The sequence below is a fragment of the Vanacampus margaritifer genome, chromosome 16, assembly GCF_051991255.1.
Source record: "Vanacampus margaritifer isolate UIUO_Vmar chromosome 16, RoL_Vmar_1.0, whole genome shotgun sequence".
Taxonomy (NCBI): domain Eukaryota; kingdom Metazoa; phylum Chordata; class Actinopteri; order Syngnathiformes; family Syngnathidae; genus Vanacampus; species Vanacampus margaritifer.
Window position 1 is genome coordinate 10878581 of NC_135447.1, and position 13164 is coordinate 10891744.

At 38.6% G+C, this 13164-nt stretch overlaps 1 protein-coding gene and 1 long non-coding RNA gene across 6 annotated transcripts in view; one reads left to right on the plus strand and one right to left on the minus strand.

The window, feature by feature from the left end:
• gabra1 (gamma-aminobutyric acid type A receptor subunit alpha1) overlaps window positions 1–13164 on the plus strand; it is a 40046-nt gene that overhangs the window by 17264 nt on the left and 9618 nt on the right. For all 4 annotated transcript variants that reach the window (XM_077547260.1, XM_077547262.1, XM_077547261.1 and 1 more), the window contains exon 8: window positions 1446–1598. In XM_077547260.1, the coding sequence (XP_077403386.1) occupies window positions 1446–1598 (153 nt within the window). The remainder of the gene's footprint in view (window positions 1–1445; window positions 1599–13164) is intronic.
• The window catches only part of LOC144036552 (uncharacterized), a 39278-nt gene that overhangs the window by 16051 nt on the left and 10063 nt on the right, over window positions 1–13164 (minus strand). For both annotated transcript variants that reach the window (XR_013288664.1, XR_013288665.1), the window contains exon 3: window positions 4055–4130. This is a non-coding gene — a long non-coding RNA (uncharacterized LOC144036552). The remainder of the gene's footprint in view (window positions 1–4054; window positions 4131–13164) is intronic.

The window sequence follows — 13164 nt, forward strand, 5'->3', positions numbered from 1 at the left end:
CTGTACCAGAAGAAGACAACAACTAACTACATACATCACAGACAGATGGCAGACATGGCAAAATGAATCATTGAAACTGGCAAACAGAGCGCAAAATTGGTGACCTGTTTGTAGCAGCGTTGGATGGGCTGCATGAAGGGATTAAGGCCCCAAAAGCCCCCCAAAAGGAATGGCGACAAGCACCCAAGGTCTTTCAAAAGCCAACTCAAACACAAACGCAACAATATAGCCAGATAAATCCCCAATAAGCTAGTTCAGAGGCTGTCAATCATGGTGACATGTTTGCTTTGTGACAGGCTTCAAATGCACCAAGCAAAAAAAAAAAAAGGAAAAAAAAAGTGTTGGTTCCATTAGAGGCTAATGGTTCAGTATGATGATTATGATGAAGGTGGTTCATACTTTCAGTCTTCACAGGTTTCCAAGTTTTCATATTAGAGCCATTAAGGCGGAGCAGGAAAATTGCCTATACAGTGATACCTCGGCTGACGAACGCTTCAGCTCACGAACTTTTCGCCTCACGAACATTAAATTCGCGAGCATATAGTCTCAGCTGACGAACTAGTTTTCGGCGGACGAACCATAATGAGGTCCTCAACACAGAGGATTTGATTCGCCTTCAAGAGGACAAGCAGAAGGAAGCCATTCAGGAGTTGTCATGTGAGGACGAGGAGGAGGAGATGGCTGCAGCATCAAGTGAGAGCATCAAGACCATGTTGACTAAGTGGAGTGATGTGCAGGCTTTTATCGAACAGTACCATTCAGAAAAGACTGTGGCTATGAGAATCATCAACATGATGAATGATAATGTGATGCCTCAGTTTCGTAAGACCTTACAACTCAGAAAGCAACAGGTGTCAATTAAGAGGTTTTTAGTCAGCACAAAGGATAAAGAGTCTCCTAAGAAGCAAAGAAGAGAAGCCACACCGGAGGTTGAGTTACCTACAGTCCTTATGGAAGGTGACTCTCCTTCTAAACAGTAACTCCCTCCCTCCCTCCCTCCTCCTCCCACTCCATTCCATCAAGCCATTAACTACCATCACAAAGGCAAATAAAACGACTTTATTATACAGTACAGTGTATTTCTTTAATTACAATACAATAGCACATTTATTATACATAAAATAAGGTATATTTTGTGTAGTTTTAAGGCTTATTTAGTAGAAAATTATGTTTTATGGGGACCTGGGAACGGATTATTCTCATTTTAATGGTTTCCTATGGGAAATAAATGTTTGGAAGATGAACTTTTCGCCTCACACACACTTTCTGGGAACCAATTAAGTTCGTGAGCTGAGGTATCACTGTATACGTTTGTACATGGAGAAATGATTACAGGTGTTAACATCAGCATCCAGCCACCAAATGATCTGGCTGTGTAATATCAAATGCTAGAACTCCGATGTGACGGAAATGACGTCCTTGACATTTTCGCATTGGCTCCGCAGGCGAGTATGTGGTGATGACGACACATTTCCACCTGAAGAGGAAAATCGGCTACTTTGTGATCCAGACATATCTGCCCTGCATCATGACAGTCATCCTGTCACAGGTGTCCTTCTGGCTCAACAGAGAGTCCGTCCCTGCCAGGACTGTCTTTGGTGAGTCTTCTGGTCTCTTATCTTGTCTTTTTGTTGTTGTTGCATGCATTCATTCATCCATGGGTCGGCCCAGGTTCCAAAAAATGAACAAGTTGCTACATGTGGAGGCTACACTCTAAAAGCGGTTGGGTCAAAAGTGACCCTATTATGGATCGAATATGGACCGATGCACTTTGTGCAATCTATACAAAACGAAACAATTTTTCGAACCAAGTAAAGGTTCTGATTAATATGTATGAGTTGTTTTACGCTGAAAGACCCATTTCTTGACTCAAAGTATGGTCAAATCGACCCAAGTACAGTAGAGGATTGGTCCATTTTTGACCCATAGTTGGGTTATTTTTGACCCAACTCTTTTTAGAGTGTATGGAGATGTAGTTGCTGACAAACGGCTGGTGCGTGGCGACATCCTGGAGTGTCTGCCGGTTGCCTGGCAACTCGCTTCTATCGATCTTCCTCATCTGACTCTCTGCACCGAAGCTAATCAGCATATTCCCGGCAAATTCCCGGCGTATCTCACGTGTCTCCGAACCATTGCCTTCCAGCATACGTAACATCTTCAAGCTTATCTTTTTGCATTGCCTATTAAAGCCACAATGCGACAAGATATTTCTATTCTAGTTCATTCTGCACCAATCAGCTTTAATCAGTCAGCGCTGCAGTGAAATTTCAGGCAAAAAGCTCGCTGGTGTTTAAGCTGCGAATGTGTGTTTGTGTGTGTGTCACACTCGGTTCTTACATAACGCTGGTCAAAAGGAAAGCTCTTGCTTGCTCGTCGGCAGCATGCAGCAGCAGGCGGAATGTCCTTGAGTTACCTCACAGCACACTCATTTTCCTCTCTTTCTTTCTTTTTCTCTCTCTCACGGATGTCAGTGTTTCCCTTGGCCCACTTTCGCGCCAACATTTACGCAGGCATCTCATTTTGCAGCTTGAAAGCTGATTTATTTATTCTTTTTTAACTTTGCATGTCCTGCAGTGTTTTCGGTCTGTGTCATGGGCTACCTGTGCCGCTCGTCACGCCTGTTCAAGAAGGAGCGAGGGTGGCCCAGATTGGATTTCAACATCCAAAGTATCTAGGTCATGTGTGTGTTCCGCATGCAATCGCTGCTGGTTTTGAGCACAGTGGAATACCGAGGCAGCATATGGACACGTGCGCACGTCTAACGCAGGACACGAGCTAGATCATGCATGTCATGAATATGTATTTTTCAAAGATGGAAGAATACTGAGTGCGATGCTCAAAGGAGTCAGGAGAAAACCAAATGAATCATTGAAAAGACAATTCTACTTTATTAGAATGAAAATGTAAACTGAGACGCTAACTAAAATACTGCCTTATTACAAGCAAGCTTTTAATTTAGTTTTTTTTTTTATAAGCTTTAAAATGCAGCTGTTCAATTGAAGTCAGTTTAAACCCTGGAGAACCCACGGGGTCAAATTTGGCCACTATAAATTCTGCTACTCATATAACAAAGACCTTTTTTTTCCAGCAGTGATTTTGTCCCTGTGTTCTTGTTTCCATTGGCCAAAGTGTGTTTGTACATTCAAAATCCAGTTCTAAAATGCAACAAATAAAACAAAAAAATTATATTGTTCAATGTAGCTGTGTATTTATTTGATTGATTATTTTTCTTAAATTCTACATAGTTTACTGACAGTTTTTGTGATTCTGATTTTTTCGAAATGATACCCCTAAATCCCAAAAGGGTCAAATTTCGCCCTAATTCTAAATTAGGGAATAAAGGGTAAAAATTGAAAAAACATATATTTTGGTGTTCAGTGAACTTATAGCAGTCATTTAATGTATAATTCATAATTTTCCAAAGAAGAAAAGGGTTCTTGGGTTCTCCAGGGTTAATGGTGCTCATTGGTCAATTTCAAGGGCGTCTCGTGTCTATTTGCGCATCCTAAACCTATTAACACAAGGTACATCCCAATAACACGGGCTGACCAGACGTCCCCGTTTAACCGGCACAGTCCTGGACACATTTTGTCATGTATTTGACGCTCCACAATTAGAACAGCTCAGTTGAAGTGGATACCAATTTTTCGGGGTTAACTACATTGCCACAACACTGAGATAAAAAAAGGTTGCAGAATGGTGAGCGCAATGATTGTTTAGCGGCGCTGTTGAACTGCCAATGCAAGATAGATAGCAATAACCACCGTCACCACAATGACTTGCAATTCAATTTGTCATAAATAGTTCTTGCTGAGAATTTATTATATATTTGATTTTCAGTGAAACTGTGGCGTCCTGGTTTTCTATTTTGAAAATATGGTCACCCTACAATAACTTAAAACAAGCATAAATTAAACCTCGTCAGCCGATTTAAAAGTGCTCTGCTTTTGTATTTTTCATTTGCATTCCAGCAATTTGCATGACCGTTTGCATTAATCATGTTAAAAAAAAAAAAAAAAGCCTTGTTAAGCGGTGGAGAAACAGAAGTACTTACTAGTAGTGGTGGTTTGAATGTCATGCCCTCCTCTTGTTCACGGCGAAGCGCGCCCAAGCCAGGCACCCGCTTCTGTCTGATAAAAGATGAAAGTCATTGAAAAATGAATTTAGTGCGAGCGTGGCGCTCGCTCGTGTTCGCATGCATTTGGCCATTGATTAAGATTTCAAAAGCATTAACTTTTTATGGCCTTCACTGACGTGTGCGCTGAGAACACTCGCTGCCTTCACTAAAGCCACTTTTACAACCCAGCGCTGGTTTTGCCAACATACAGTCTTGTAAAACACAAGTCCATTGAATAACCCCCCAAAAAAATCTTTTTTTTCCTCCCCTAAGATACGCAAAGTCACACATTACTCGCTCAGGTACACAACGTTGTTATTCAAAGCACGCGCTGGCTTGGTTTTCCGCAGTCCATCAAAGGATGCGCCACTGTTAAGCTTCATTTGTGCTCTGTGATCAGACACGACCAACACGGATGCATCAAGCCTCATTAACGTGAGCAAATGCGGCGAGGAGGCAACGTGACTTAAAACACGTGACATGATGAGAAAGCACGGTCTCACTCCAATCCATTTCCAAACGCAGCACTTGCTAGTATTATCTTGTTTTACTGTATCACCATGACAACAAAGATGGGATTTGCACGAAATGCTTCATTGAAAAATGTGCTTTCTTTTGCTCATTTAGCAATGTTTAAATATTCAACATTGCAGTGTAAGCAAAAAACGAAACAAAAAAAAAACCATCTGGGTAAGTTTAGAAGACAATCTTTGTCTTCTGCGTGTTCGTGTTGTTCGGGTAGAGAGATTGTTGATTCATTGAATATAGACTGGAGATCGGTGAACAGGACCTTCGAAGGATTTATTTTACAGAATATTCTGGACACGAGCGGGTTTACAAAAACCCCTTTGTGAGTTGTTGGTCTTTAAGGATTATTAATTATGACTAAAGTAGAAAAATGTTTGGTAATCAAAGTAGAGAAACAGAAGAAGAATAGTCCAATGTCATATCACTAACCTATTTTCCTATACATTTAGCTAGCATTAGTACTTTGTCGCCCCTCCACTGTTGGAAGAGTTACACTTTACATGATGGCCCAACCGGGGATTTTTGTGTCAACAATGTTGATCATCTTTATTAACGATAACTAACAGCACACAATCAAAGCTGCTCTTTTGCTTTTATAAGCAATGTCATGATATCGTAAAAACATTGTGATCGTTCTTTTGACCAGTAAATAATTACCCCACCTAGCATCATAGAAATAATGAAAATGACTTGAAATAATGAAGTACAAGAGGAATCGTAAAGGGAGGGGTAACTTGCGGTATGCTTAGATGAGGTCTGAAATAAGGGAGGAAAAACAATGAAGGAAGTAACGACTGATTTTTTATCTTTGGTTTCGTACTTCCGTCGCAGCAGTTTTATCATCCCTCCCAAGATGTTTTTGTCCATGAGATTTTCAGGTCTTGGGAGTTTGAGGGTTGTTGGCACATACTGGGAAAAGTATACGATACAAGTAATACGATATTGCCTCATCCGTCCAGCGCTTTAGTTTTTATTAACAGAAAAGGGACTGTAGGGCCAGTGAGTTGTATAGTGTCCTACTTCTCACTGTTCTTTTGACCTCATCCCACATTTTGGTTGTCATGTTTAATTGGTGACACACTCAGTCAAATGACTGTCAGAGGCAAATATTTGGCCAGAACCAGCCAGGCAGAGAGCAGGAGCGAGCGCAGCCAGGTTTCTCTCAAGGTCCACTCGCACCCATACATTTGTTCTGTGTGGCTGCGATCCAGTGGCAGAGTGGGGATTAACTCAACGCTGTCATTTCAAGGGTACGCAATCAAGTGCTCGGAGGGGGACACAAATATCAGCGAGATCAGTAATTAACAAGCAGAATTGAAGCGGCGCATCGCAATTTGTGCACGGGATATTTTTCTACGTGAAACATAGTCACTGTGTTTAGAAATGCACTTGAAATCTCAACATGGACCGAAAACGGTGTCTTTTTCTTTAACAGGTTAGGCGCGTTCATAGATTGAATACTGTCGGCTGATAATGAGACAATATTGCTCTCTATTAATAGCCAAAGCCTCAGAGAATAGAGCATCACTGTGACCACTGCTTTGCCCGTCAACTATAAAGAAGAAGAAAAACAAAAACATGTTTGAGGTCCTTGACCATTCCAGAAATGTACATTTGGAAATATATGCCACAGGATGGATTCAGTAGTTAGTTAGGTTAGGGCTGTGTAATTGATCGAAAGTCAATCACAATTTCAATTATTATCATCAATTATATCATCGTAAACAAAAGTAAAAGATTATTTATACTAATTTTGAGACGTTTAAATGTATAGATTTTAGAGCTGTCAAACGATAAAATTTTGATTAATCACGATTTATTCGCTTAATTAAAAAGGCTTTTTATCAAAATAATTTGCCTGCCAAATTTAAAGAGTACCTGTTATGATTTAATTATTTCAACATTTAATGCTATGAGGACGTCTTAAACATTTTTTGATACACTGCACACGCTCAACCTCCTCTTTTTCGAATCATTTAATTACTCGCTTCATTTAAAGCTACTGAACGTAGAATATTCCATTTCGAATTGCTAATTCCACCTGCCGACAAAAAATGAAACTGCACATACCGTTCTTCACATACACACCACGCACATTACGTCACATCCGCAGACAGGGCGCGGGAAATTCTAACCCGAATCCAGTCTGAAAACTATTGGCCAGAGGCTTGCAAGAGTACCCTTTGTGAACAGCTAAGGTGTTTATCTACTAATTAGAAGACATTTCAGTCATAAATGGTCAAATAAAATTATTATTGTAAAGTTATTTTGGGGGAAAAAGTTCCACATTGCAGCTTTAAAATTGAAAAAAATGACCCTGATAGTTTAACATGAGCAAATATTCTTGAATGTCGTATGCAAACAGTTATTAAATTCTTTACGTAATGCATGTAGACTACATGTTGTAGTTATGTTTATTGCTCAAACAATCTGTGCTACCTTTAACGTAACCATCCGTTGTCAGCTAAAGGATCATCTGCGGTCAAAATTAATAGCGTGATTAATCTGCATTAATAAATGTTTAATGGGATAATTAAATGTGATTAATTAATTAGTTGATGCTTTAACTTTGACAGCACTAATATATATATATTTTTTTTTAAAATACATTTTAAAATTTAATAAATCTTGTTTGTTCAAAAAGAAACTTAGATAATTATAGTGTTTCAAATAATTTTACTTATTTTTAAATGTTTAAACATTTTCTTGTTTTGTACCAAAAATAAAATAAAAAATCGTTTGAATAATCATGATTTCAATTATTACCAAAATAATCGTGATTAATTATTAAATTTTCAATAATCGAGCAGCCCTAAGTTAGGTTATATTTTTGGTCAAAGAATCAATGCAGCAGAAACACTAACACACTAAGAAGATCAACTACTTCCCATTTGTGCTTCCCTTCATCTATTTGTATATTGTAATGTATGAGGAAAAATTTTATTATTTTCATGTGGAGATTCTTCACTTTATGTGTGTAGATGTGTTAGTTGGCAACCCCGTAGATAAGAAATCCAACTTTTGTGAAGATTAGCAAAGTTGTGTCAGAAAGCGTTTAAACGGGCTGACGTTATCTGCGCCACATTTGATTCTTCGCCCGCCTGCCTGTAGTCAAACTTGTCCTTGCCCGAAGCAGCTGTAAAATAGTGGCTTTAACCTTGTCATTTATCACCTTAAACCTCAAAATTTACTTTGTCGCCCAATCTCTGCCGGCCGGTCTGCTTTGACAACATCTACAACTCTCTCTAGACTAATAGAAACAATTATTTGAAGATTTGGCTTAAAAAAGGATAACGTTGCGGAATATGGCCACAGCTGTCAAGATAGTTGAAGTTGGAAATGAATGTCACGTCTCTCAGTATTTATGGGAAACCTCTCAGGGGGGGAAACAAACAACAAACCTTGTAAAAGATAGGCAGTGTATAAATCAAGTGAAAAAGACCCCATAGAAAAGTGTTGTCATTCTATTAATACTCCAATAATAGTTTAGAATTGTGCCCATGAAAAGAACATTGCTAGATCTGTTGCAACTGGCCTCGTCATAGACAAGCCAAGTCTAGACCTTGACGATCATAAGCAGTGCCAATACAATTAATTGCATTTGCATTGTAAAAATGAAATAAAATTCAATTAAACAATAGATGGTGGCCTTTTAATTACACCAAGTTTTGTAAATGGGTACAATACCTAACCCTAATTTGCTTAGCAGGAGTACTGTATATGTGGGACGAGGCTAGCTAAATGTGCTAATAAATAGCCTGACATAATTTCATCATAACGGGGTAGATGCCACGGACTTTGTTTCCGGCCACTGATGGCTGCATTCCAGCACTCGCACACCCACCCCTGTGCCCCCCAACCGCGCGCTCACGCCCTCCCGTCCTCAACCGAGGGGGACAGAAAGGCGGAAGCGCACAAATTGGGACGCGGCCCAAACATCGCAAACAGGAAACTGAACAAAGCTGATGTGTGAAAACCAGGAAGTCAAGAACAACAACAATCTGGGAGGAGGTCTGTGACATCTAAGATGAAATGTTTAACATCTCAACTGAGTTTTATAAACGTAAGACTAAGAATAAGAAGCTTGGCCAACTGTTAGCTAATCTTTTAGCAATATCTGACAATCGTGCCTTTGCCGAAAATCCACAATATGAGTGCCCCAATTCAGACAACTCAACCCATGAGAACTGGTGATGATGGGAAAAAATACATGAACATGATTTAATGTAAACCGATGAAGGCAAAAACAATTAGTTTGCCTCCAGAATTTTAAAGGATAGGAAAGGATTTAAAGGATGCAGAGGCAATAAACAGCCGTGGCCACTATTTTATTTAGGAAACATGCTATTCAGTATTTCAGTGCCACAGTCTGAAATGTGATCAAAGTAAGAAAAACAAAAACGACAATTTCTTCCCTGATTGTCTTCACTGGCTGGAATAAGACAATGGAGGAGTATTTGTTTCCATGACGACAGAACGAGTCAAACATGGTCAAATATAGATGAGTGCCTTTTTTTTTTATGAAGACTCATGTAATACCCAGCAAGGGCTGCTGCCTCCATCCTCCCCCACAAAATGAAAAGATTTACTGTGGATTGACAACATTCTGCGGACACCTGTAGATGTCTGCACCCGATTCCTAATATTCATAAGCACCTCCATTCATCTCCAAGTTTAAACACATTAGCAATCCATCTATTTCATGAAACAATAGATGAATTGTGGCCTTGCGTTGTACCTGGCAAGACCATTAGCACAAATGATTGCTGGCACAGGAGCTTCGCACATTCTCCTCATGAGTTCTGGCACCACCGTGACGCTTACAAAATTGTGACAAAGCAAACGGCTGCTTTCACTCACATTGCACAAGTCAAATTGGTGTTTTTTAAGGAAACATTAGAAACAGTGCGGATTCTGGATTATTCGTCCATCCATCCATTTTCCATCGCACTTGTGCTCATTAGCTCATTCACTGCCATTGACGGCTATAGACGTCAAAAATTTATTTTAACTATTTCTATTAGTTTAACTTTTTTTTCACTTTTGTTAACAAGAGTATGGAAACCTAGGGGAAAAAATATTGTACATTTAGAACAGAAAATTTGTGATTATTTGTGAGTTAACTAGTGAAGTCATGCAATTAATTACAATTAAAAAATGTAATCGCCTGACACCCCTAATTTTTAATAATCTTTTCTTTTCTTTTCATCGCGTCAGGTGATCAAATTTTTTAATTGTAATTAATCGCATGACTTCAATAGTTAAGTCATGATTAATTACAAATTTTATATCTGTTCAAAATGTACAATAAAACATTTTTTATAGGTTTTTATATTCTTGTTAACAAAAGTGGGAAACATTTTAAACTAATAGTTAAATTAAATTTTTGATGTCTATAGCCGTCAATGGCAGTGAATGCGTTAGGGTCACAGGTGAGCCCCAGCCAACCAATCACAGTGCACATAATTATAGACAAACAACTATATATGCATGTTTTGGGGATGTAGTGAGAAGAAGAGTCACTAGCAAAGAAAACAGCCCAGCACAGAAATGCAAACGCCACACAGGAACCTGAGATTGAAACCAAGGACCTCCGAATTTGAAAGCAGAAGTGCGGAACACTCCTCACTGTGCTGCCCGCAAGGATTATTATTTCAAAATGTTCATATTGCTGGCCGTTATTAAAGGATTAATTTAAATGAAGCCGGTTCTTGACTGGGGAATTCACTAACACTGTTGATTCAGTCGTCCGCAACGACACATTGTGCTCAGTACAAGGGCTGCTATGATCATTCGATTGATTATTCATCAAATAATCTTTGATTTCACATTGGGGTATTAGAAAACTATTAATTTCCCACATTAGTGTTTATTAACCAATTGTTGTTGTTATTTTTTATTGTAGTGTGATTAAACTGTAATTTCCTGTGTATATGATGTACCCAAACATTATTTTTAAAAAAACAAAACTTAAAAAAGTAGTTTTTCTCGGTACTTGTGTATTACGGTCCCCTATTTAATATGGGTAAAAGCAAAGAAAAGTGGCCGTAAAAAAATAATTCCAATTGCAGGGATTTACTGACATGACATGGAAAGCTGACTTATTTAGCATAAACTCCTCCCACATTAAGGTAGACAAGAAGCAATCATCGTTATAACATTAGATGACTACAATGCGCAAATAGCTAACAACATGCCCTTATTGTGCACAAATTAATGATCATAAACGGCTCTGAACCAATGTTAGCGGGCTAATGCGGCTAACTGGCAAACGAACATACAGGCTATGATAACTGCCCGATTCGAGCACAGAAAATAATTATCGGCAAACAATCCCTAGCTACTGGTACAATGTGAAAAACATTCATTTATTTTCACTGGACCCTTGTACAATAGTCCCCCTGGATTTTTTTTATCATTCACGGGAAAATTGTTTGGTCATAGTCTTAAATTCTCATTATCCTTCTTATGTTGGATGGCCAGGGAAACCGCCTCTTTGCACACAACTGCTACCAACCGTCAATGTCCGTCTAGTGTTATTGTCCATCTTCAAGCACAAAAAAAAAAAAAAAGAGTAAAAGTTACCTTCTTTCTTGCCTTTGTTATCCTACAACAGCTCCAAATGCTAATTAGAAAAGAAAAGAGGGAAATAATTGTTCAGTCTCACATGACTGAAGGCCCCGAGGATGCCGAGCTAAAGCGGCTAAGTGCTGAGTCGAGAATTTTCATCTCTTAATGTCAGTTTTTTATTTTACTTTTATTTCCCTTAGGAAAGAACGCCAAACACAAGTGTTGAAAGATTCTGAAGGGATACGCGCCAAAACATATGGACATTTATCATAACATTGCAATGATATGATTGGGGCAAATGTACACATTTTTGACTATTCCCTAACAATTCTTTTTCAATCAATTTACACAAATAACCTGCATTGGATGTTCCCCCCCAAAAAAGAGCAAGCATGCAATACAGACTGCAGAAAGCTAAATAAATAATGTTGACCTACTTATTTCTTTTTGATTCCTAACGAAGGTGAGAAATGCATGAGCGCACACCCGGGGGCCGTGCACCAGCTATGCAAATGACGCAAATCCATCAGAGGGCTCCGGTTTGGTTCTGGTTAAGTGACTAATCACTTATTTGGCTCTGACTAATGAGAACATGGTAATCATACTTTATGCTTGATATCCCAAGCAAAGGCGAAAAAAGGAGCGTGGGAAGGCGAGAGGCGCGTGATTCATCTGTTTACCGCTCGTGTCGTCAGAATGGACCGATAGCAAACATCCCCACAAACGCTTTCAAAATAAACATACTGTACATCAAACTGAGGTTTACAAGGATGTTTGTCGCAATTGGGACACCGCAGCCTGCTGCTCATTAATTGGAAATCAATATTTTCAAATGGCAATTATGTGAGCAACCATAAATCTACTTGCAATTAAGATGGAACGGCATTAATGCAAACGCTATTGCATTAGTTTAAAGAGGCATCAATGCTAACAGGAAGTATAATTAATACGAAAAAATACATTCTATATCTATAAAAACAAACAAACAGGTGGTTTCAAATGATATCGTTACTTGAAATAGCTCCTAGACAACAGACTTTTTTTTTGTCCTATAAAAATACATTTCTATTTAAAAATTATTCTTAACGGGGAAGTCAACCCCAACATTTTCTCGACAAGAATATGTTGTATGCGTCCTCAGTAGTCTAAACATGGCATTCTGATAAATATTGCGTTTGTGGAGTATGAATTAAGCACCCCTTTTTGCCACTTGCTATCCACTGAAAATGACATTGGTTGCTCAGGGCTCAGGTCACGACCAATCGACATGTCGAATCGGTAAGATTACCGAATGAATAATACTGAGCTCTCTCAGAATTTTTTTATTTATTTATTTTTTTTAAACGGTCACGAACAATTGACATGTCGAATCGGTAAGATTACCGAATGAACAATACTGAGCTCTCTCAGAATTTTTTTAATTTTTATTTTTTTAAAAAGGTCAAGAACAATTGACATGTCGAATCGGTAAGATTACCGAATGAACAATACTGAGCTATCTCAGAAAAAAGAAAGGAAAAAAAAGGTCACGACCAATCGACATGTCGAATCGGGAAGATTACCGAATGAACAATACTGAGCTCTCTCAGGAAAAAAAATATAAAAAAGGTCACGAACAATTGACATGTAGAATCGGTAAGATTACCGAATGAACAATACTAAGCTCTCTCAGAAAAAATAGTATTTTTTTTAAAAAGGTCACGAACAATTGACATGTCGAATCGGTAAGATTACCGAATGAACAATATTGAGCTCTCTCAGGAAAAAAAAGAAAGGAAAAAAAAGGTCACGACCAATCGACATGTCGAATCGGGAAGATTACCGAATGAACAATACTGAGCTCTCTCAGAAAAATAAATAAAAAAGGTCACGAACAATTGACATGTAGAATCGGTAAGATTACCGAATGAACAATACTGAGCTCTCTTAGAAAAGGCACGACCAATCAT